At 47.2% G+C, this 25,718-nt stretch overlaps 1 protein-coding gene across 1 annotated transcript in view; it reads right to left on the reverse strand.

Annotated features, from left to right (window-relative positions):
* RBX1 (ring-box 1) overlaps positions 1–25,718 on the reverse strand; it is a 53,496-nt gene that overhangs the window by 18,228 nt on the left and 9,550 nt on the right. Inside the window, exons 2-3 of the mRNA XM_075320896.1 lie at positions 17,982–18,060; positions 8,448–8,518 (exon numbers count right to left, since the gene is read on the reverse strand). Coding sequence (XP_075177011.1) covers positions 8,448–8,518; positions 17,982–18,060 — 150 coding nt within the window. The remainder of the gene's footprint in view (positions 1–8,447; positions 8,519–17,981; positions 18,061–25,718) is intronic.

The raw sequence follows: 25,718 nt of genomic DNA on the forward strand, positions 1-25,718 counted from the left end.
AAGGCATATGCGAGGTGGAAGTCCCATCTGAGTAATAGGTCGTCCACAGAGTGGGGATGATCCCTCGGGATCCAGGGAACAGAATCAGGCCTTCCTGTTGGTTCGTGTTGCAAAGAGGTCTATCTCGGGAACCCCCCATATCTCCGTTATCCTGTCGAAAACGGACTGATTTAGAGACCATTCACCTTGGTGAAACTGGGTGCGACTGAGAAAGTCCACCAAATTGTTCTCCTTCCCTCGGATGTGCACTGCCGACAGGGAGCCCAGATGAGCTTCTGCCAGAGACATGATCCTGCTGGTGATGGACATGAGGTGCCTGGAGCAAGTACCCCCCTGGTGGTTGAGATACGCTACTGTCGCTTGGTTGTCCGACAGAACTTTCACATGGCGACCCCGTAACAACGGCAGGAAACGACCTAACGCCTTTTCCACCGCCAGCAATTCCCTTGTATTCGAGGAATTTTGAGCTTCTCCTCCAGACCATCGTCCCTGAATGAACTGAGTGTCCAAGTGTGCACCCCAACCGTAGAGACTGGCGTCTGTGGTTACCACCACGGGCACCGGCGCCATCCAAGGCACCCCTCTGCCCAAGTGGACCGGATCTAGCCACCAATAGAGGGACTGCAATGTGCGATGGTCGAGAATGATGAGTCTGTCCAGATGATCTCCGTGAGCAGTCTGATGCTGCAAGATATTCCACTGCAGGACCCTGGTGTGTGCCTGAGCCCATCAGACGGCCGCAGTCAGGGAGCCCAGGAGGGACATCGCACCCCGGAGAGACATGCGCTGGTGCCGCAGAGTCCGGTCTATCTGGGTATGGAAGGCTTCCACTTTGGAAGGAGGCAACCGACATAGATGAGTGTTGGAGTCCCAAGTGAGTCCCAGAAACAGCTGAACCTTGGATGGGATTAATCTGGACTTCTCCTCGTTGATCAACCAGCCCAACTCCCGCAGGGAAGCTTGCACCTGCCGTAGAATGGCCGCACAATGTCGAGCTGAGGCGCCCACAATCAAGAAGTCGTCCAGATAAGGAATCAGAAGGACCTTTCTCTGACGCAGATATGCCGACATTTCTGCTATTATCTTCGTAAAAATTCTCGGGGGCGATGGCCAGACCGAAGGGGAGGGCTTTGTATTGAAAGTGGCAGACCCGACCGTCCATGTGGAGGGCTATTCTGAGGAAGCATTGGAAGAGAGAGTGGATTGGGACATGATAATATGCATCGCGCAAGTCTATGACAGCCATGTGACAATGGGGATACAGATATTTCACGATGGACCGCACGGACTCCATCTTGAAGCTGTCTATTAGAAGGAACCGGTTGAGGGCTTTCAGGTTGTTTGTGCGATAGGAACCGTCGGGCTTCCCCACCAGAAAGAGGGTGGAGTAGAATCCTTCTCCTTGTTCCCAGTGCGGGAACTTCCATTAGAACCCCCTTGAAGAGGAGGTGACGGACCTCTGCTTCCAAAGCCAGCTGTTCCGCCGGAGAACGACGCAGAGGGGTAACCAGGAATCGGGGAGGAGGCGGGGGAGCCGGAGGCCTGAGCGTATGAGGCCCAGGATCCATGCACTGGATGAAATCCTTTCCCAAGCCGGAAGGAACTGAGAGAGCCTCCCTCTGACCTGGGAAAGCGAGTCACTTGGACGACTTATTCTGATCTTTTGAGGGGCCCTTGAACATGAACCCCTTTCCCGGATTCTTTCTATCGGACCAGGTATTCCGATCCCGTGGCCGGGTGGGACGGCGAACTGGCTTCCTCCGAAAGGACCGCCGTGAAAAAGGAAACGATGGAAAGGGAAAGCCGCCTTTCTTGTCGCTAGCTTTTTCCAGGATGTCATCCAGGACCGGCCCGAACAGATATTCACCTTGACAAGGGATATTGCAAAGTTTAGACTTAGTTTGCAGATCCACCGGCCAGCATTTCAGCCAGAGAGCTCTTCTAGCCGCATTGGAGAGGGACGCTGACTTTGCAGCCAACTTAGTGGAGTCCGCTGAGGCGTCAACAAGGAAGGCCGCCGCCCCCCGCAATTTGGAGAAGGAGGAAGCAAACTCCTCCTTAGGTGCTCGTGATCTAAACTGGTCTTCCAGTTCGTCTATCCATATAGTCAGGGATCTAGCCGTACATGTAGCCGCAATGGCGGGTCTCAGTCCTCCGGCAGAAGCTTCCCAGGTATTCTTCAGGAAGTGATCAGCTTTCTTATCCAACGGGTCTTTCAAGGAGCCCATGTCCTCAAATGGCAAGGCAAACTTTTTGGACGCCTTAGCGACAGCCACATCCAATTTTGGCGCCTTATCCCATGTGGAGCAGGAGGCCTCCTCAAACGGATATTTTCTCTTAAAAGGCGCCGGGAAGGGAATGCTTCTTATCAGGTCTCTTCCATTCCCAGGCAATTAAGGCCTGTACTTTATCCACCACCGGGAAGGAGCGACGTTTTTTCTGCTCCATGCCCCCGAACATCCTATCCTGGATAGATTTTTCAGGTTTCTCATCCGGGAGACCCATAGTGGTCCGCACCGCCTTAACCAACTTCTTCATATTTTCGATTGGGAAGCACTGGCGACCCCCTGAGTCGCTATCTGAAGAGGAGCGGGAAGTAGAGCCAGAGGAATCACATTCCCCATCAGACCTATCAGAGTCCTCGTGGGTAGGCGAAGGGGGCCTAGAACCCCCAGCACTCTGCGCCCCCGACAGGGATCGGAGGGAGTCCCTGACCTCTTCCCGTATGATGGACCGGAGATCGGAGGCAAATCCCGGCTGTTCCTCCGACAAAGTCTGCTGAATGCAGCCTCTTAGTCCAGGAACCAGAAAGTTCTTTACAGCACAAGGCACATTCCTTATGTCTGGCTTTAGATAAACACTTCTTAGGTTTACTGCGATCCTATAAAAAAAAAAAAACAGACAAGACGACCGCCGGTTAGAAGCGGAACTCATGAGGTAGCACTTACCCACAGATGCAAGAGGCTATACCGGGTCAGCAGGGACATCATCTGACTTCCCTCCTTTAGAGGGCCTTTTTCTGTCAGGAGAGTCAGGGTCCTTCCGCTTGGAAAACCGGTCATCAGTCATCCCATGCTTGACCCCCGAGCCGGTGACACTGTCATCCTTGCCACCTCTCTGCTGCCGCTTCAGGGAGGCAGTATCATGATCAGAGAGGCTTCGGGGAGGAGGGAGGCGAAGGAGACGCAGCTGACTGTTTGTCAGCCATGGTACCGAGCACAGGTACCATAGAGAAGATTGCCGCTCTGATTTTCAAAAGAAACCTTGGCAACTCCGCCCCCTATTTCCGGTGGATGACGACCCATCCGTGCGACCAATAGGAAAAGGCGCGCTGCGCATGCGCACAGCTCGGACATCCCCACCGCCACACACAACATGGCGCTCCGTTCCGGAAGCGCCATAGCATCTGCCGCCATGAGGACGCCCCGCAGGGAGCGCAGCAGCAGCCACCCTCCTCCCAGCCCCTGGTGCCGGTACGACGTGGTAAGGAGGGGGGGGGGGGGGGGACGGGAGTAGGGAGGGAAGGAGCCCGCGCACAGACAGGACCCCCGTGGGTATGCTGCGTCGGGAGAGCCCTGCGGCCGACCGGACTTACCTGGTCCCCGCAGGCTCCTGGCGCTCCTATCGGGCGCGCTGCACGCAATCCTGACCCCCATGGGTCCGCTGCGGCAGCTCCACAGCACCTCGGCCGACCGCAGCAGGACCCGTGCCGCTGCCAGAGTCGGCCAGCCGGGCGCCGGACTTGAATCTTCGGCCCATCAGGACCTTCTTGGATCCAGTGGATCCCTGGAGGCTCCCTGTTCAAGGATAGGAAACCAACTGATGCGGGGAGAGGTGCCGCCCCTTTTTATTCTGGAGGTTTCCTGTCCTTGAAGGGCGGATCCCCTCTCTCGTGGTGCCGTCATGGGTGCTGGAAAAATATCTATTTTTTTTTATAAAAAGTTTTATTATGTAAAAGCGGCAAAACGCGTGCAAACAAAAAACAACCACACTGTATAAATGTGGTATTGCTGTTTTCATAGTGACCTGAAAAATTAAGTTGACAGTGTTTACAACAACAGTGTATATAAAAAAAAAAAAAAAAAAAAAAAAAAAGAACATACTTCTAGTATTGCTATAATCATACTGACTTGAGGAATAAAGCTGCCCTGTCACTTATACCGCAAGCCAATTCTTAATCTGCTGTTTATTTGTTCATTCTGCCTCCCAAAAATAGCTGTGAGGCTCAGCTCACATTATTCTTGCACTCCACAACGGCGCGTTTAGGTAGGGGTTTCCGTATAATTCTCTGAAAAACCGTAATTCAGACAAAATTCACAATGCAAAAAACACTGTAATGAGGCAGAGGAAGTTGCTGAATGTCTGTCTGGCTTGTAGTCTGGTGGTGTTCATCATTTTAAGGGTCTTTTTAGGAGTGCACAAAAGTGGAGCAACAGTTTTGCGCAACTTTGAAAAGAAGGACACTGTTGAACAGAGGCCAAATGGACTCCAGAATAACTCTGCTGCCTCATTAGTGAGTGGATCTTTCTGGGGTTTCACCTGAATCACGTATTTCGAAGATGTAACTGGAAACCCTAATGTAGGTGCTCACATAGAGAACAGGACAAATGTTAACAGATTCAAAATGTTCTGTACCTCCAAATTGCCACCAATAGCATTCAACTCGAAAATAATAATATATATAAAAAAAAAAAAGAAAAAACCACACACACACACACACAAACACACCAAACAAACACACACCCACACACAAACACCACACGTCCGTCTTCTGTACTTTCAATAACGTGGAAGCCTCCCTATATTTCTGTTAGTCTCTACAAAAGCGCTGTGGCTCCTCGCCCCTCCTCTATCCCGAAGAGGAGAAATCCGACAAAATCTGCACTACTAAATCCAATATGCCACCAATGACACCAGGCATTTAATAGCATGTTAGCACGCCCCTGTGGGTGTGCTAACATGCTAAGAAAGCAAAGTGACCGCATTAGCATGTCATAAAGGATCTTTAGAAACACTGAAGGATCCAGCTGCCAGATATTATATCATCCCACATCATGTTCCCTGAGACCAGTGTGACATTCCCTTGTGAAGGCCTCTTCTAATGAATATGTAGCTTTTCAAACACCAGAAACATTTATGCAGTCCCATCACCATCTTTCCCTGTAGGCACCGTGCATTTTTCTAAATTCTTTTTTCTAAATATGTGGTCCCTAAAGTGGAACATGGTAGTGGCAGTGTCGTCATGTGGAGCTACATTTCATTGATGGCATCATGAACTCACAGATGTCCTACTCTATACGAAAAGAGAAGATGCTACCTTCATTTCACTCTGTGCCCTTGGTTGTACACGCTCTCAACATGACAACAATCAAAAACCCAAATTTTAAGCCAGTGATGCAATTCTGAAGAAAAAGGCGAACGTGATTCAGCAGCCAAATAGATCTCCTGATCAGAATGTTATAATAATGTTAAGCCGTGGGAAAAAAAATAAATAAATAAATACCTTTTTGACCACAAAACTGTTTCTTTATCACCAAATCTTATTTTCACAAGGGTAACAGGAGAAAATGCACCATAAGTGGTGGAAATCTACTGTTTGGGCGCAGAGCAAGGCTCGAAAGAGAAGGAGTGCCATTAGATTTTAGAGCGCAAAATTGTCTAGCATAGATAGCTGACAGCATATTGCGTTTGGAGACCAGAAGAGGTGCCTAAACAGTGGAGCTCCCCCACAAGTGACCCCATTTTGGAAACTAGACCCTTCAAAAGAAATCTAGATGGTTGGTGAGCACCTTGAAACCCCAAGTGCTTTACAGAAATTTATAATGTTGAGCCATGAAAAAAAAAATAACCCCAAATTTGTCAAATTCACTGGGGTAACAGGAGAGAATGGACCCGATAATTTGTTGTGCAATTTCTTCTGAGTACTCCAATACTCCATATGTGGTTGAAAACTAACTTTTGAGGGACAGTACAAAGTAAAGATGGCTAGGAGCAACATATTTGAGGTCAGATTTAGTTGGAATGTCTTGCAGGTACCATGTCACATGGGCAGAGCCCCTGGAGGTGTTAGAACAGCAGACACCCCCCACAAGTGACCCCATTTTTGCAAACTGGACCCCTCAATGAATTCATCCAGGGATGCAGTAAGCATATTGACAATGCAGATGTAAAAAAATGTTATACTATGGGGCGGTGAACAAAAAATAAATTACATTTTTACCACTAAAATGTTTTAACCCCAGATTCCCAATTTTCACAAAGGGAATTGGGGGGAGGGGGGGGGCCTCCATAATGTGTTACACAATTGTTACAGAAAGTGTTATTGTACTGTTTGGCCGCACCACAGGGTTTAGCAGGGAAGGAGCACAATTTGATTTTTGGAGCACAGATTTTCCTAGAATAGTTTGCAGACTCCATTTGCAGAGACCAAGTGCCAGAACAGATGAAACCCCTTAAGTGACCATATTTTGTAAATCATGCCCCTCTGGGAAATCATTTAAGGGTATAGTGCCGATTTTGTCTTGGAAAAAAACACCCATGGTGTCAAACGCAGTGAATGTTCCAGAATTAAAAAAAAATTGCAAATAAGTCCTTGTTGTGCCAGAGCTTTATCTGGATTATAAGATGCATCCCAATTTCCCCCCTCAATTTTTGGGGAAAAGGTGTGTCTTACCAGAAAAATATGGTACATCTATGGAATACGCGATTCAGGTGAAGCGCCCGATGAAATCATTCACTAATGAGGCAGCAGAGGTAATCCAGAGTCCGTTTTGCCATTCAGTGGTGTCCATCTTTTCAAAAGGTGAACAAAACTGTCAATGACCGCACTTTTGTGCACGTCTGAAGAGAGGAGCAAAAAGATGGACACCGCCGGACCACAGGCCAGATGGTAGGTCAAAGTGACTCCCTCTGCCTCATTACAGTGAAATTTCCGTTGGGAATTTTGTCGCAATCACGTTTTTCAGAGCTTTACATGTAGTCCCCGATGTAAGTGCTCATACGAGCTGCACCACACTGCGATCTTTGGGAGGCACAATAAACAAATGAAGAGCAGTTAAAATATTGGCTTTAATTTTTATCTTTTTTTATGCTGTTCACCTTATGGTATACGTAATTAAGCGGCATTATTCCTCAGGTCAGTACAATTACAGCGATACTAGATTTATATAGTTTTTTTTTTAGATTTGGCAACTATCACACTAAATGCTTTTTCACAAAATTCACATAATCAAATTTTGAAGGCTATAGTTTTTCGTATTTTCTGTCGAGTCATGGGAGGGCTTGTGTTTTTGCGGGATGAGTTGGAGTTTTTATTAGTACCAGTTTGGGCCACATAATACTTCTCTTTTTAGTCTTCGTTTTGTGAGGCAGAATCAAGAAGAGACATATTCAAGTCAGGATCCCCCCCCCCCCCCATAGTTCACCGTGTTGTACAAATGATAAGACAGCTGTATTCTTCCCGTCTGCATGGCAGCTTGCTTTTTGCGGCACAAAATGATGTTTTCAGAGATACCATTTTTATTTATATATCACTTTCTGATCGCGTTTTATTCCACCTTTTTTGTCAGCTGTTTAATGAAAAGCTTTTTTTCCTGTGTTTTATTATTATTAATTTATTTTCGTTTCCCGGTGTTGACTAAAGGGGTGACAGTTTTATAGATTGAGTTGTTACGGACACAACAATACCAAATGTGTTCACTTTTTGTTTATTTTTACACAAATAACTACTTATTGGATTATTATTTTTTGGTTCTTTATTTTGTGATTTTTTTTATTTACATTTTTTTTTTTTTAACTTCTTTTTACTTCGTCCTTTTATGGGACATTACCCTACAGTGCTCTGATCGCAGATACACTGTACGGCAATGAGTGATCCCCCTCAGGATTCCTGTAGTCCGGTCACCAGGAGGTTGTCATGGCAACCTTGGATCATCATAACAACGATTGGGCCTCTGCAATTACATTGCAGGAGTTCTGATCGGAGGGGAGAGGGAGCATCCCTTTCCCAATCCTTTAAGTGCCGTGATTGATATCGATAGTGGCATTTAGAATGTTAAACAGCCAGGGACGGCACGGAGCCTGTCCCTGGCTGTAAGGGCCTGGGCTCAACCGTCAGGAAAGCAGAGTCCCCGTAGGCGATCGTGCCGCGCACAGCACCCATGCTCGCGCAATTGCTAGGACGTACATATATGTCCTAGGTCAGCAAGCACCTCCAATCTGGGATGTACCAGTACTCATCGGAGGTCTGCCATTGTGTCCTGAGGGCCAGTGAAAGTCAGCGTAAGCACCCCAGCAACCACTTTACTGACGTGCAGCTGACAATTTGTTAACCATTTAATGAGTCACTTTTTTAATGCAAGTATGCTTCAGATGTGATAAACATCTACATTGACAATCTAAAAGGCAAGAAGTTTGTTGAAGTGACAGGAACCACTCATGGTACTTACATTGCACACTCCCCATGCCACAGTGCACTCCTCTGAAGTGGCCGACGCTTGGTTCGCTTGACATTCTATACCTAGAAGATATCACAACACTTATATTAACAAGTGGATTTTGTAGTTCTCACACCAAGTTACGCATCATAAAACTTTATCCATTAAATGGAACCTGTCACCAGGTTTTTCCCTTATAAGCTGCAGCCACCACCAGTGAGCCCTTATATATAGTATATATAGTATTTTAGAATGTGGTATATAAGAGCCCAGGTCGCTCTGTGCAATGTAAAAAGCACCTTTATTATACTCACCTAGGGGGAGACTGGTCCAATGGGTGTCGCTGGTGTCGGGCCTTCTCTATGCTTTGCAGTCGTCATCCTCCTTCTCAGCTCCGTGTGGATGACATGTCCTACATCATCCACACAGAGGCCTCCATGGAGCTCCTACGAATGTAGACTTTGATCTGTCCTGCTGAGAGCATAGCAAAGTACTGTAATGCACAGGAGCAAGAAAAGGTCAAAGATCGCCTGCGCACTACAATACTTTGTATCCACAGAGGGTTGGCCAGAAGGACAACGATCACACAAGATGGAGGAGCCAGACCAGAGAGCAGTGATGCCCATTGGACCGGTTGCCCCCTAGGCGAGTATTATAAAAAAGAGAATTTTGTTACTTACCGTAAATTCTTTTTCTTATAGTTCCGACATGGGAGACCCAGACCATGGGGTGTATAGCTACTGCCTCCGGAGGACACACAAAGTACTACACTAAAAGTGTAGCTCCTCCCTCAGAGCATATACACCCCCTGGATGACAAATCCAACCAGTTTAGTGCAAAAGCTGAAGGAGGACATCCACCCATAAGTAGAGATAGAGTAAAACCCGGAATAACCGGAACCTCTGTCTACAACAACAGCCGGTGAAAAACACACGGAACAAGAAAACTGCCAACAGGCAACAGGGAGGGTGCTGGGTCTCCCATGTCGGAACTATAAGAAAAAGAATTTACGGTAAGTAACAAAATTCTCTTTTTCTTCATCGTTCCTTATGGAAGACTCAGACCATGGGACGTCTCAAAGCAGTCCATGGGTGGGAAATAAACAGAAACTGAGAAATAGGTAAAACCTAACTTCACAAATGGGCGACAGCCGCCTGAAGGATGCGTCTGCCCAAGCTCGCATCTGCCGAAGCATGAGCATGCACTTGGTAGTGCTTCGAAAAGGTGTGCAGACTAGACCAAGTGGCAGCCTGACAAACCTGCTGAGCCGTAGCCTGGTGCCTGAAAGCCCAGGGTGCACCGACAGCTCTGGTCGAGTGTGCCTTAATCCCTGGCGGTGGGGGCACCTGAGAACATTGGTAGGCATCGGATATGGCCGACCTAATCCAACGAGCTAGGGTCGGTTTAGAAGCCGAGACCCTTACGCTGACCCGTGGTTAGCACAAAAAGAGAGGTGCACCGCCTAAGAGCGGCGGTGCGTGACACATAGATCCGAAGCGCCCGCACCAAATCCAAAGTATGCAACGCTTTCTCAAAGCGATGCACAGGGGCCGGACAAAAGGGAAGGCAATGAAATGCCCTGGTTAAGGTGGAAAGGAGACACCACCTTAGGGAGAAAGCCCGGAGTCGGACGGAGAACCACCTTGTCTTGGTGAAAAAAAAACAAAAAGGGTGACTTCGAAGAGAGCACAGTCAAATCAGAGACTCTCCTGAGAGAAGTTATGGCCACCAGAAAGACCACTTTCTGTGAAAGACGAAACAACGAAACCTCCCTAAGAGGCTCAAAGGGGGGTTTCTGTAAGGCCGTGAGGACCAGATTAAGGTCCCAGGGATCCAGAGGCCGCCGGTAAGGCGGAATGATGTGAGATGCGCCCTGCATGAAGGTGCGCACCTGGGCCAGTCGGGCGATACGCCGCTGGAACAACACTGACAGAGCCGAGACCTGTCCCTTGAGGGAATTGAGGGACAGTCCTAGCTGCAGACCGGACTGTAGAAGGACAGGATGGTCGGCAAGGAAAACGGCCAAGGAGCATGGCCGGAAGAGCGACACCAGGACAGGAAAATTCTCCAAGTCCTGTGGTAAATCCTGGCCGAGGAAGACTTCCGAGCCGGAGTCTTAGTGGAGATGACCTCGGAAGGAATGCCTGAAGCCGTAAGGATTCAAGGCTCAAGAGCCACGCCGTCAATCTGAGAGCCGCAGAATTCTGGCGGAAAACGGACCCTGTGAGAGAAGGTCTGGGCGGTCCGGGAGATGCCACGGCATTTCTACGGACAGACGGAGCAGGTCTGGGAACCAAGCTCGCCTGGGCCAGTCTGGGGCGATGAGTACGACCCGACGGCCCTCCATTCTAATCTTGCGCAGGACTCTGGGCAAGAGAGCTAGAGGGGGAAACACGTCGGCCAGACGGAACTGGGACCAATCCTGAACCAGCACGTCCGCCGCCAAGGCCTGAGGATCGTGGGAGCGAGCCACGTAAACCGGGACCTTGTTGTTGTGCCGGGATGCCATTAGATCCACTTCCGGCGTGGCCCACCTGCGGCAGATTGACCGGAACACTCCCGGATGCAGGGCCCACTCGCCGCTGTCCACGGTTTGACGGCTGAGATAATCTGCCTCCCAGTTTTCTACGCCTGGGATGTGGACTGCGGATATGGTGGACTTGGAGTCTTCCGTCCACTGAAGGATGCGTTGAATTTCCAACAGGGCTAGGCGGCTGCGAGACCCGCCCTGGTGATTGATGTAGACAACTGCTGTCGCGTTGTCTGACTGGACTCGAATGTGCTTGCCCGCCGACAGGTGGTGAAAAGCTACGAGAGCTAGGAGCACAGCTCTGATTTCCAGCACATTGATCGAGAGGGCTGATTCGGACGGAGTCCAAGTGCCCTGTGCTCGGTGGTGGCCCTGCTCCCCAGCCGGATAGACTGGCATCCATGGTGAGAATCACCCATGACGGGGCCAGAAAAGAGCGTCCCTGGGACAGAGAGAGGGGCCGAAGCCACCACTAAAGAGCTCCTGGTCTGTGGCGACAGAGCCACCAGCCTGTGCAAGGAAGAGGTCCGCTTGTCCCAACAGCGGAGAATGTCCAGCTGCAGGGGACGCAGATGGAACTGGCAAAGGGAACCGCTTCCATTGACGCCACCATCTGACCCAGCACCTGCATGAGGTGCCTGATGGAATGACGGCGGGGCCTCAGCAGAGAGCGAACCGCCAGATGAAGGGACTGCTGTTTGACTAAGGGCAGCTTCACAAGTGCCAGCAGAGTCTTGAATTGCATCCCTAGGTACGCAAGTTCCTGGGTCGGGGTCAGAGTGGCCTTGCAAACGTGGCGAGAGTGAGCGAGACACTCCGCTGACAGTCTGCACTGGATGAAGCCTTGACTAGAAGGTCGTCCAGGTAAGGAATCACTGCCAACCCCTGGAGGTGCAGAACCGCAACCACTGCTGCCATGACCTTGGTGAATACTCGAGGGGCCATGGCTAACCCGAAGGGGAGAGCCACGAATTGGAAATGCTCCTCTCCGATTACAAAACGTAGCCAACGCTGGTGTGAAACTGCGATTGGCACATGCAGATAGACATCTCTTATGTCAATGGATGCTAAGAAATCTCCTTGGGTCATTGACTGATCGCAGAGATTCCATGCAAAAATGCCGCACCTGAACATGCTTGTTGAGAAGCTTGAGATCCAGGTCGGAAGGCACCGTCCTTTTCGGGAACTAGGAAGAGATTTGAGTAGAAATCTCAGGACCGTTCCCAGTCGGGAACTGGTACAATTACTCCTCTGGCCTGCAAGAATGCCACGGCCTTCTGTTTGGCGGGTTGGAAAGAATTCTATTCTGCAGCCGTGGGAGATGGTAACCCACACCCACTGATCGAAGACGTGTTGAAACCACACGTCGCCCAAGTGGGAGAGCCTGCCACCGACCAAGGACGTTGCTGGCGCGGCCAGATAATCAAGAGGAGGCTGCCTTGGTGGCAGCAGCTCCTGCGGACTTCTGAGGACGCGGCTTCATGCACCAGTTGGTTTACGGACCTTGGCTGAGTTAGTGGACGAGGCCGAGGGCTTAGAGGACGACCAGTTAGAGGAACGAAAGGAACGAAACCTCGACTGGTTCCTGCCCTGGACAGGTTTCCTGGGTTTGTGGCATGGAAGTACTCTTCCTGCCAAAAGCTTCCTTAATAATTTCATCCAGTTGTTCACCGAATAGACTGGTCCCAGCAAAAGGGAGCCCAGCAAGGAACTTCTTAAGAAGCATCTGCCTTCCACTCTCGAAGCCACAAGAGCCTGCGGATAGCGAGGGAAGTAGCCGAGGCCACCGCAGTGCGGTGGCAGTCTCCAGCATGGCAGACATGGCATAGGATGAAAAGACTGAAGCCTGGAAGTTAAGGCAACCATTTCGGGCATAAAGTCCCTGGTGAGGGAATGCATCTCCTCCAGAGACGCAGAGATGGCTTTGAGAGCCGCACTGCTGCAAAAGATGGGGAGAACGAGGCCCCTGCCGCCTCATATATAGATTTGGCCAGAAGGTCAACCTGGCGGACAGTGGGATCCTTAGAGAGGTGCCGTCAGCCACTGATACAACTATCCGGGCTGAAAGTCTAGACACCGGAGGGTCCACCCTTGGTGAATGAGCCCACTCCTTGACCACCTCTGGTGGAAGGGGGAAACAGTCATCAGAACCACGCTTTGGGAGCGTCTGTCAGAACAGGCTCTGGCCTTGGTCACAGTGGGCTGAAAAACTGGAGTGGTTAAGGAACACACTCCTTGTTCTCTTAAGGTATACTGATGCCTTTCTGCCAGAGGGGGATGCTCCCCTGATACAGGCGGATTGAGGTCCAGTACAAATATAATGGACGCAATCAAATCATTAGCATCTGCGTCACCTTCGGACAGATCAATGCATGAAGTAGCGTCCGTGCCCCTAGTAAAGACATCCTCCTCGTCCTGCGAGTCAGCTCGTGAATCAGAGCTGCGGGACGAGGAAGGACAGGGGACCCTGCGTCTCCATTTTAGGAGGACGGGGTCTGAGACCAGATGAAGAGTCCTGTGAGCTTTGCTGAGCGAGCCGTAGCAGCAGAAGCGCCCTGAGAAGGGGGCTGATACATGCTCAGCAGAGTCCGGGACAGCTGTCCCCTGGAGAGAGGGATTCTACCCAAACCGGGGGTTCAGCCACCGGAGCCGGAGCAGCTGGAGGGACCACTGATGAGCTTCCAGGCTGAGGGACCACTGTGTTAGAGCAAGCATCACAATGTGGTTATGTGCTCGGTACAGGCAGTACGAGTCTATATGCAGTGCATATTAAGAACAGCCTTGCTCTGATGTGAGACATGCTGCAGAAGTGGGGGCTCTGTCCAGAATGAACCCCAGCAGAGTATATAAACAGAGTATATAAGCAGCTGCACAACCGGAGGTTGTGGCTTGCCAGACCGTTTAACATAGAGACATCTCTGTGCCCTCCAGATCCCCCAGCCCAGGCCCCCATTTGTCACAATGTGATTATGCAGACATTGAGAACGCTGATAAAATGGCGCATGTGTGTGTGTGACCTCCTGAACACAAAGCATTGAACTGGTTAGATTTGTCATCCAGGGGGTGTATATGCTCGGAGGGAGGAGCTACACTTTTAGTGTAGTACTTTGTGTGTCCTCCGGAGGCAGTAGCTATACACCCCATGGTCTGGGTCTCCCATAAGGAACGATGAAGAAAGGTGCTTTTTACATTCTACAGAGCGGCCTGGGCTCTTATTTACAGTATTCTTGCAAGGCGTTCCAGCAAAAATGCGTGTCGAGGAGAAAGCCGGACCCCAGGCAGACTCATTCCAGCAAGTCCCCTATCCCCTACGATTTAAAGGGAACCAATTACCAGGATTTTCGTATATAACCTAAACACAGTGCTATACTGGCACTATCAGGCTGATTCAATACATACCTTTAGTGGTCAGCTCGGATGTTTAGGCTTTGAAATACAAGAAAACAAAAGTTCCTAAAATCATCAGCTTGTTGCGTGACAGCAGCTGAAGATCAGATAACAGCTGGGGGGTATTCATAGTTACTCCCTTACTTATGCTAATTCTAACAGGGTATTTCATTTTTCACTTGCAGGACCTGTGCTGAGGTCATACCCATGTTACCAGAAGGGGCGGGGCTTCAGCCAAGAATGCTGATACCAAGAAGCAACATTTTTCCTTTGGCTGAGGCCCCGCCCCTTCTGGTCACATGGGTATGACCTCACAGGTCCTGCAAGGGAAAAATTAAACTGATTCTATAATACTTATGCTAATTCTAACAGGGGGAGGGGATAACTATGAATACCCCCCAGCTATTATCTGATACTCAGCTGCTGTCACTCAAGAAGCTGATGATTTTATAAACTTTACTTTCTTGGATTTCAAAACATATACAACCGAGCTGACCACTAAAGGCATGTATAGAATCAGCCTGATAGTGCCAGGATAGCACTGGCTTTAGGTTATATACCAAAATCCTGATGATTAGTTCCCTTTAAATATAATAGGCTGCTCCTTCTTTCACATTGTGAATCTGTGGACAGGTATAGGATTTGCATGTTTTATACATTAAGATAGTGACTCTGTTTAGTCTGGGCATATATTACATCAGTTACATATGCACCTTATTGATAGCTTACAGTGCCAATTTTTGCCCAGCCGTACATATAGGTTATTTATAATAGTTTTTTTGGTTCTGTAGCATGCAATCACTTCTTTGCATACACTTGTTATATCCACCTTTAACCTGCAATTATTTATATTTTTCTGTTGTCCAGCACATCACATGTGGTTTTTCATCCTTTGTGGTTTTACTTCAAGCACCTGTCATTTTATTATTGATTAAATAATTTATTTCTTTGTATTAGTAGGGTTTAGGTCTGGAGATGCTTTGCCAGTCCAGCATCTTTATCCTCAGTTTCTTTAGCTCGGAAGTGGTAATCTTGGAGGTGTATTTGGAAACAGGGTATTCCAACAGAATGACCCCAGAAGGAGGGGCTCATGCCCTGCCTCAGTAGGTCATAGTATATGTTGGCATTCATGGTTCCCTCAATGAAATGTAGTTCAGCACAGCCGGCAGCCTCATATGACACTCCCACCACCAAGGTTAACTGTAGGCAAGACACACTTGTCTTTGTACTTCTCACCTGGTTGCTGCCACATACTCTTGACACCATCTGAACCAAATAAGTTTATCTTGCTCTCATCAGATCACAGGAGATGATTCCAATAATCCATGTCCTTAGTCTTCAGCAAACTGTTTGTGGGCATTCCTGTGCATCATCTTTAGAAGACGCTTCCTTCTTCGATGACAGCCATGCAGACCAATTTGATGCAGTGTTTAATCTGAGCACTGACAGGCGGAGCCCCCCACGCCAACCCCTTTAATCCCTACAGCAATGCTGCCAGCACTCATACGGCTATTTTGAAAGGATAACCTCTGGATAGGATACTGAGCACGGCACATCATCTTAGGTCGACTATGGTAAGGCCTTTTCTGAGTGAATCCTGTCTGGTTAAACTGCTGTATGGTCTTGGCCACTGTCTCAGTTTCAGGATGTTGGCAATCTTCTTATAGGCTAGGCCATCTTTAGGTGTAGCAACAATTCTTTTTGGGAGATTCTCAGAGAATTGTTTGCCATGAGGTGCCATGCTGAACCTCCAGTGACCAATATGAGATTGTGTGAGCGATAACACCAAATGTAACACACCTGTCCCCCATTCACACATGAAACCTTGTAACACTAATGAATCACATGACACTGCGGAGGGAAGATAGCTAATTGGGTACAATTTGGCCATTTTCACTTAGGGGTGTACTCAGTTTTGTTGCCAGTTTTTACATTAATGGCTGTTTAGAGAATTTACACTCTTATACAAGCTGTACAGTAACTACTTTACATTTTATCAAAGTGTCATATCTTCATTATTCAGTATAAAATATTTAAAAATGGGGAGGGTGTATTCACTTTTGTGATATCTTGTACCATATAGGTTACAAGCTACTACCAGTGATACCTGTCCATTTCTTTTCACATCAGAATTTCCCACTGGTGACTAAGAGGTCACTAGCAGTGAACAAAAATATTTCTTCACATCACAGCACAGCACGTACTTGTCATTTATTAATATATGTGAAGAGGTGGCCACAGACTAAAGACTATTGGTTCAATGGGCATAGAGCGGACTTTCAACCAGCACGGAGCGTCTGTTTCCTTGATTTTATTGTTGTGTTTGATTAGAGATTTACTTGCTCTCAGTCAAGAGCATGTTATACACTTGTCTCCGGGGAATCCATTAAGCCATTGCCCTCCATGTAACAGAACGTCAACCTAAGCCTGTCTCCATGAACTCGATTATAAATCAAGCATACTATAGGATTCATTGTCTTGCATCTGGTAGGGGGGGTTGTGAGCCTCTGAAAAGTTGTGTATTGGGGAACCCCCTGAAAAGATGAACAGACTGGGCTTCTGGAATCTTCTCCATACTTTGAGCTACATGTTGAAGATGTTTGTGGGGATGTGCGCGAGCACTTCTGCCAATGAAGGTGGCTGATCCCTGGAGAAGGAACACAATTAGCCACATGTTTAAGTCAGTGAGTTGGTTCTATGACGTGGAGGGGCAAGGAGCAGTTGCCTATGAATGGACTAAAGAGATTGGAGCTGGATACACGTGTTATGGTCGTGATAGCCATTGTGTGGATTTGAGGAACTATCCTCAGGACTGTTGCAGACTAGAGCTGAACACAAGTGCTACAGTAGTGGACTCAGTCAGGAGGAGCATAGGTTGTGAGTACAGACTATACCGGCGGGGGAATACAGAAGTTTGGAGACACGGTATCGCATGGTACAGGGGCAGTGGAACTACTTATCACATTGTGGCCATCCACCTGAAGTTGCAGTAGCACTGTATACCGAAGAAATAAAAATTGTTGCATCATTAACCTGCCTAGATGACCAAGTCAACCCACAATATATATTAAAGGGGCTGTCCACTACTAGGACAACCAATTAATTTCCAAGTTTGGCACCATAAAAAAAAAAAAAAAAAAAAAAAGCTTATAATCAGCTACTTTGTCAGCTCCATGCCAGCACTCAGGTAAGGTTGTTAAGCTGCACAAGCCTCCACCCCACAATCACTGCCGGCTTCTGACAAACCGGAAATGAGTTTCAGCCACATCTGACTTCCTGTGGATTATTTTACGCTGGAAAGTAGAGAAAGAAACCAGTGGTAATTGGGGGAGGGATTGCGTGACAATTACCTTACGTGACCACAGGAACGTCAGCGCTGGTACGGTGCGGGCACAGGAGGAGAGTGTAAGCTTTTTTTAATAGGGCCAAACATGGTGAATGAGAACGGGTTGTCTAAGTGGCGGATAACCCCTTAAGGAAAAGAATCCCTCCTGCATTAAATGTTTATATTCCATAGTACTGAAGATAAATCAGAGCAAAATTACTGAAATGTTTGTGCCAAGAGAATAAATTTGAGGATGAAGAACTTTATTTTTTTTATTATAATACACTGAAATATAGATACTTACATAAATCCATGATGTGGTTTCTGCAAATAGCACAGTTATCAACTACAATATCCCAGGCCCACAGAGCAACTGCATTCCACTGAGCATGAAGGAAGAGACAAAGAACACATTAAATCCAGATATATGGAGAAATAGCCATGTGAGCAAAGAATCACAACACGCAGCTTAGATTTTGCTAATGTTACTGCTCACTAGAAGGCATTTTGGAATCAGGTTTCTAGATGTGATCTGAACTTCTGCAGATCTTAATGATTTACAGACGGCTTGAATCTTTACAGTCTGCTAAAATGGAAAACTATAATCCTATAATCCCTATGACACTGCAGTCAGAAACACTAAAGAGAATCTGTCAGTAGGATCAATCCTCCGAGAGGGGTACACTTGCTCCTTGAGTTCTGGGATCTATACTGTTTCTTGCCCCTGTGAATTATTTTACGTTGGAGAAATAATGGAGATTCAGGCTTGTAATAGCAAACTAAAGAGCACCATCAGGACTGATCTTGTGGATTTGCTGTTTCTGAAACATTTTTTGGAAAATAGACATTTGGTGAATCAGCTGAGGCTTAGGATCATTGACTGTATATTTGTACAGATGAAAGTCAAGACACTAAGGCTATGTGCGCACGCTGCGTTTTTTTGACGCTGCGTTTGTGCGTTTTTTTGGCCGCTAAAAACGCACAAAAACGCACCTGCGTCGAAAAAACGCATCAAAAAAGGCATTTGGTGCGTTTTTGGCTGCGTTTTTGATCTGCGTTTTGCTGCGTTTTTCCAATGCATTGCATAGGCGGAAAACGCCAAAAAACGCAGGATAGAATTGACATGTCCATTTTTTTTTTTAAAGCTCAAAAACGCAGCTTAAAAAAAAACGGTTGTGTGCGGACAGCAAAAATGAAAACTCAGACCTTGCTGGGGAAGCAAAGTCATGCAGTTTTGAGGCCAAAAACGCACCCGAAAAAACGCGCAAAAACGCCGCGAAAAACGCACTGTGCGCACATAGCCTAAAAAGGACCTGCCCTTGATTAGCTCTGGCCTCTCCATGCACCGATTACCTGTCAAAGGCGCGCTTTTTTTTAACTTTCTAGGTTATTTTCTGTGGTGATGCTAGACCTTGAGGGTTGAATTTGGATTCAAGTTGATGGACTAGGGTAGCATTATCCTGCAGATAATAGTTATGTTATTGTATTTAGCCATCTTGTGTACCCTTACCCCTCCATCCTTCCCCTTCTGTGTATTTGCATGTATTATAACCAGGGTACACCTTATTTTCTTCTATAATATGCTTCTGTATGTCTTTCTGTGACCATATGATCACTATATTGAGATCATGAGTGCAGTTCCCATGACAATGCAAAGCTATGACCAGGATTGGTCAGCTCCATCCAGGGCAGTGAGTGGTGGGCATGTGACCACCTCCCCAGTGGCGGCTGGGAGACCACCCTTACAATTGAACTTTGCTCATGCTAGCGTTCCGCCCACGGGGGTGGGCTGTGTTTTGGTCAGTGCAGAGTTGTGGTCATGTGTCCGCCTCTCCGGTGACGCCAGGATGCTCCCATTGGATTATGCGCATATTAACGCACCACTGTTATTCTATTCGATGATTGTTCCCTTGGTTATACTATTGCTCGATTGGATGATCGCCGCTGTGGACTTCCTTCCATTGATGGTACTTTTAGGCCTTGTGCGCACTGGGAAATGGAATTTTCTTGAGAAAATTCCACATGCTCTCAAAGATTACCGCACCCGCGGTAAAAACCCGCGGGAAACCGCACCCGAACACCGCATGCGGTTTGCTGCGGTTTTATTGCGGTATTATTCGCGGTTTTGCCGCGTGCGGGTTGGGATGTGCTTTATTGCATTCAATGCAATAAAGCACATTGAGAAAAAAAAAAGTCATTTAATTCTGAGATAGTAGATAGACAGAAGAATAGATAGAGGGATAGACAGACAGAGGGATAGATAGATAGATAGATAGATAGATAGATAGATAGATAGATAGATAGATAGATAGATAGATAGATAGATAGATAGATAGATAGATAGATAGATAGATAGATAGATAGATAGATAGATAGCTGCATTTCCCACGGTCGGCAGTGAGTTCACATTACCGGCCGTGGGAAATGACCGGTAATTACCTCTGCTGTTTGCTGCTTTCATTCAGCGCTGTGTCTGTGACAGTCGCGGCTGGATGGAAGCAGCGCAGGACCAGTGGATTACGCCGGAGCTTTGGTGCGGGAGGGGTTAATAAAATGGTGAACGAGGCTAGTTTGTTTTATTTAAAATAAAGGATTTTTCGGTGTCTGTTTTTTCACTTTACTTACGGGTTGATCATGTCAGCTGTCACATAGACGCTGCCATGATCAAGCCTGGAGTTAATGGCGGTGATCCGCCACCATTAACCCCTTGTATTACCCTGCTGCCACTGCTACACGGCGGCAGGAAGAGCCGAGGACACTCCGGTAGTGCCGCATAATGCATGCGACAGTGCCGGGGCAGCTGCGGCTGATATTCTCGGCTGCCGGAGGGGGGAGTGAGGCGGGGGACATAAACCCTGCCCCTCTCCCTCCCCAGCCTGAGAATACCGGGCCGCCGCTGTGTGCTTACCTCGGCTGGACGGTAAATATGCAGCGGAGCCCACGTTCTTTGTTTTCTATATTTCCGTTTTCTTTCTATGTGTGTTCTATGTCTGTGATGTGTGTGTGTGAGTGTGATCTGTGTGTTTGTTTACTCTCTGCTTTGCTTCCTCTTCCTGTAATGACATCACTTCCCTGCAAACCGCAGACAAGCGATGTACATTACCGGAGGTAAACCGCGAAATACCGCAGGGAATAACGCAGGAAAACGCAGTGAACCGCACAGAATTTGCTGCCTGCGTTATTCCCTGCGGGATTTCATGATTAACACTGGAGTCAATGGAGTGAAATCCCGCAGCGATGTGCGGAAAAGAAGTGACATGCACTTGTTTTTGCTGCGGGATTCCCGCAGCAAAACATGCAGCTGTCAAATTCCGCCCAGTGCGCACAGGATTTTTTTTTCTCCATAGGATTTGCTGGTGATTCACTGCAGAGATGTTATGAACATTTTCTGCAGCGAAACATGCAGCAAATCCGCGGCAAAATCCGGTAAGTGCGCACATAGCCTTATTACTACATATGGGGACTGTGCTGGGGTGACATTTCTTTGTACATATGTAAAGTTATTTTGGTGTGAGGAGCCATGTAGTGATTGGTGTATGTCTGTAAACCACACTGTATAAGCACTCCATACTGCTCCACCTTTGTACTTGATCAAGACCTTTATGACAATTTTTCGACCTGCTACCTTTTTGTATGGCAAAATAAACTTTTGGACTACTTTATAACCCAGGATTTGGATGGCGACTACTTTTACCTATTGAACCCTCTTAACCCGTCTATGTGGGCATGTAGGTCAAAGGAAGCCAAGTAAAAAGATACCTTCAGATCTGCAAACCCATGTCTTTAAAAAAAAAAAAAAAAAAAAGTGGGGATTTCTCTGGAATATGCAAATGAGCTGCTAAGATCTATGGGAGGGACACAGTTCTCCCCGAGAATTTTAACCCGTTCACAACCAATAACATACATGTACGTCAGTGGCCAAGTTACTGCCTTTGATGCAGGTTCATAAGCTGAGCCCACATCTTTCCCCACACTTGATGGCTGATTTAATCAACCATCAAGCACCTCTAAGGGTAAGACCGCACTTTGCGTTCTCCTACTTGCAGTTCTAACCTCACATTTTGGGCTTAATTGATTTGACCAACGTTGTCTTTTTCAGAACTTTAGCGCTGAAAACGTATGCGTATTTACCGCGTTTTTAGAGCTTTTTACATGCTTATTCACCTGCGTTTTGAACAGCAAGACAGTTTAAACAGTCAATGAAAAAAAGAAAAAAAAAAAAAAAAAAGGATCATATCTATATGATTGGGAAAAATAATTAAAATCGATATTTCATAAAATTATAGCAGTAATATACATTTTATCGCTAAAATAGCAATAAATAAATATTTTTCTTAAATTTAATTGTCAGACTGTGTGTGTGTAAAGGGACATATCAAATCATTATTTTGATGTCCAAAAAGCATGCGTTTTGGTAGTCCAAAACGCATGTTTTCTGCACTGAAAAAGCAGGTAAAACGCAGGAATTTGAAGGAATCTTGGTTTTTGCCATTTCTCATTGACTTCAATGTTACCAAAACACACCTAAGGCCTTGTGCGCACTAGGCGTTTTCGCCGCGTTTTTAGCGGAGTTTTTTACCGCGTTTTTGTGCTGAAAACGCAGTGACATTGCTTCCCCAGCAATGTCAATGGGTTTTCATAAGTTCTGTCCGCACACAGCGTTTTTTTTAGCTGCGTTTTTGTGGTGACCACAAAAATGCAACATGTCAATTATTTTGCGTTTTTCACTCATTGAATTCAATGAGATGTTAAAAACGCAATGAAAAACGCATATAGCCGCGTTTCTATGACTAAAAACGCAGCTATAAACGCAAGGGGTGGGCAGTACAGTGACGTGTACAGGAAGAGGATTCCTTCTGTTGGTAAACACAGAAGCGTGAATCCTCCCGGTACCGTCACCGCTGCCTCCACCTCCCGTCCGGTGCCATGTCAGCTCCGTGCGGCGCCATGTCTGGGCGGGAGGTGGAGGCAGCGGCGAAAACCAAAGTGAACAGTAGAAAAAAAAATGTCATATATACTCACCTGTCCGCAGGGTCCCGGTGCCATGCCCGCTCCCAGCTCCTCCCGGTACCGCCGCTCTGGCTGTGTGCAGTCTCCCCGGGGCAGGACCTTGCTTGCAGGACCTGGCGGTGGATCACCTGATGCAGTCACCTGACGCATCAGCTGATCGCGGTGTCGCCGGCTTTTTCGCGCCCGGCCGGCTATCAGCTGATCCTGCCATCAGGGGACTTCATCAGCTGATTACCGGCAGCTGCTGCAGCGATGGGATAGGATCAGACTCCAGTCCAAGCGATCGCGCCAGGAGCTGCCGGTAATCAGCACATAAGTGAGTATTATTTTTTTTTTTTTTTCTACTGATGCATCAGCTGATTGTATAAAAGCCGGTTATACAATCAGCTGATGTGTGATGGGATTCATGCACTTGATCCTGACACATCATCTGATCGCTTTGCCTTCCAGCAAACCGATCAGATGATATTGGATCCGGATTGGACGGCGCGGGACCCTAACCCATGATTACTGCGGAGGGGGGTTTATTTCAATAAAGATGGAGTCACTAATTGTGTTGTGTTTTATTTCTAATAAAAATATTTTTGTGTGATGTGGTTTTTTTTTATCATTACTAGAAATTCATGGTGGCCATGTCTAATATTGGCGTGACACCATGAATTTCGGGCTTAGGGCTAGCTGATAATATACAGCTAGCCCTAACTCCATTATTACCTAGCTAGCCACCCTGCTTCAGGGCAGCTGGAAGAGTTGGATACAGCGCCAGAAGATGGCGCTTCTATGAAAGCGCCATTTTCTGGGGTGGCTGCGGACTGCAATTCGCAGTGGGGGTGCCCAGAAAGCATGGGCACCCTGCACTGTGGATTCCAATCCCCAGCTGCCTAGTTGTACCCGGCTGGACTCAAAAATTAGGCGAAGCCCACGTCATGTTTTTTTTTTAATTATTTCATGAAATAATTAAAAAAAAGGGCTTCTCTATATTTTTGGTTCCCAGCCGGGTACAAATAGGCAGCTGGGGGTTGGGGGCAGCCCGTACCTGCCTGCTGTACCCGGCTAGCATACAAAAATATGGCGAAGCCCATGTCATTTTTTTTTTCTTTTTGGGCAAAAAACTGCATACAGTCCTGGATGGAGGATGCTGAGCCTTGTGGTTCTGCAGCTGCTGTCTGCTCTCCTGCATACACTAGTGAATGGAGGATGCTGAGACTTGTAGTTCTGCAGCTGCTGTCTGCTCTCCTGCATACACTAGTTCTGCAGCTGTCTGCTCTCCTGCATACAATGAACATTTTGAAGAAGGAAATGACAGACCTTTTTTTTTTTTTTTCATCAACAATCTTTAATGGCATTGTGCACTGATTAAAAACGCAGTGAGTAAAAACGCAGCAAAAAACGCACCAAATCGCGGCAAAAAACGCATGCGTTTTTGCCGAGTTTTTTAGCCGCGGGTGCGTTTTTTTTTAGACAAAAACGCACATAAAAACGCAGCGTGAAAAAAACGCCTAGTGCGCACATACCCTTAAATGGCAAAAACAATTGACATGCTGCTTCTTTGAACGTATGGTTTTTGCCACAAAATATGCAAATTTAACGCAGAGTTTAGAAACGCAAAGTGCGGTCTAGAAATCCCCATTTTCCATAGACTTTGCTGTGAAATCAAAACGCATGCGTTTTGGCATGAAAAAGGCGCTTCTCAAAACGGACCTAAAAAGCAGCTGAAACTCAGGTGGAAACGCAAAGTGCGGTCTCACCTTAACAGTCACAAGTGGATTGGAGATCTACTGTCAACTAGTTAAATACCGCTGTCGATCTCTGATAACAGCAATTGCTATCCACGTACTCATATTGACCTGGGGAACCAAACTGCCAGGTCAATTTTGCATTATAGTGAACTTAGTAAATAAAAAAAAAACCAAAAACACATATCAGTGTGGAGTTGCACTTCTTTGCAATTTCACCACACTTGGAATTGTTTTCCAGTACTCCATGCGGCAAAATGATTGGTGTCATTCAAAAGTACAACTAGTTCTGCAAAAAACAATACTCATATGGCTATATTGACAAAACAATTAAAACGTTATGGCTCTTTGAAGAAAAAAAAAAAAAAATCACTTGGGGGAAAAAGGGGGTGTTGCCAGTTCAGACTGTCAGTCATTACATGTCTTTTCTCCTGACCAACGTGTCTTATGGTGGTGTCACACACACAGCGACGACGACAACGACGTCGCTGCTACGTCACCATTTTCTGTGACGTTGCAGCGACGTCCCGTCGCTGTCGCTGTGTGTGACATCCAGCAACGACCTGGCCCCTGCTGTGAGGTCGCCGGTCGTTGCTGAATGTCCTGCTTCATTTTTTCGTAGTCGCTCTCCCGCTGTGAAGCACACATCGCTGTGTGTGACAGCGAGAGAGCGACGAAATGAAGCGAGCAGGGAGCAGGAGCTGGCTTCTGGCAGCTGCGGTAAGCTGTAACCACTGTAAACATCGGGTAACCAAGGGAAGACCTTTCCCTGGTTACCCAATATTTACCTTCGTTACCAGCCTCCGCCGCTCTTGCTGCTAGTGCCGGCTCCTGCTCTGTGCACACGTAGCTGCAGTATGCATCGGGTAATTAACCCTATGTGTACTGTAGCTAGGAGAGCAAGGAGCCAGCGCTAAGCAGTGTGCGCGGCTCTCTGCACATGTAGCGACGTTATGATCGCTGCTGCGTCGTTGTGTTTGACAGCTAAGCAGCGATCATAACAGCGACTTACAAGGTCGCTGTTACGTCACAGAACATGGTGAAGTAACAGCGATGTCTTTGTCTCTGTCGCTATGTGTGAACCCACTCTTACACTGGTCAAGTCCCTTTTCATGAAATATAAGCTCTGGGGCAGATTCTAAGGGAGATTATGTGCCAGACATCGATCTCCCCAAGCGCTCATTTACATAAAATAAAAACAGGAATTTCTTGGGAATAAGATTTCGGATCGCATATATCAAGGTATCATTTTACTCAGCTTCCTATGTGTTACATGGCCATGTAGACGGCTTCAG

This window comes from Anomaloglossus baeobatrachus, chromosome 8 (assembly GCF_048569485.1).
Source record: "Anomaloglossus baeobatrachus isolate aAnoBae1 chromosome 8, aAnoBae1.hap1, whole genome shotgun sequence".
In the NCBI taxonomy this organism is placed as follows: domain Eukaryota; kingdom Metazoa; phylum Chordata; class Amphibia; order Anura; family Aromobatidae; genus Anomaloglossus; species Anomaloglossus baeobatrachus.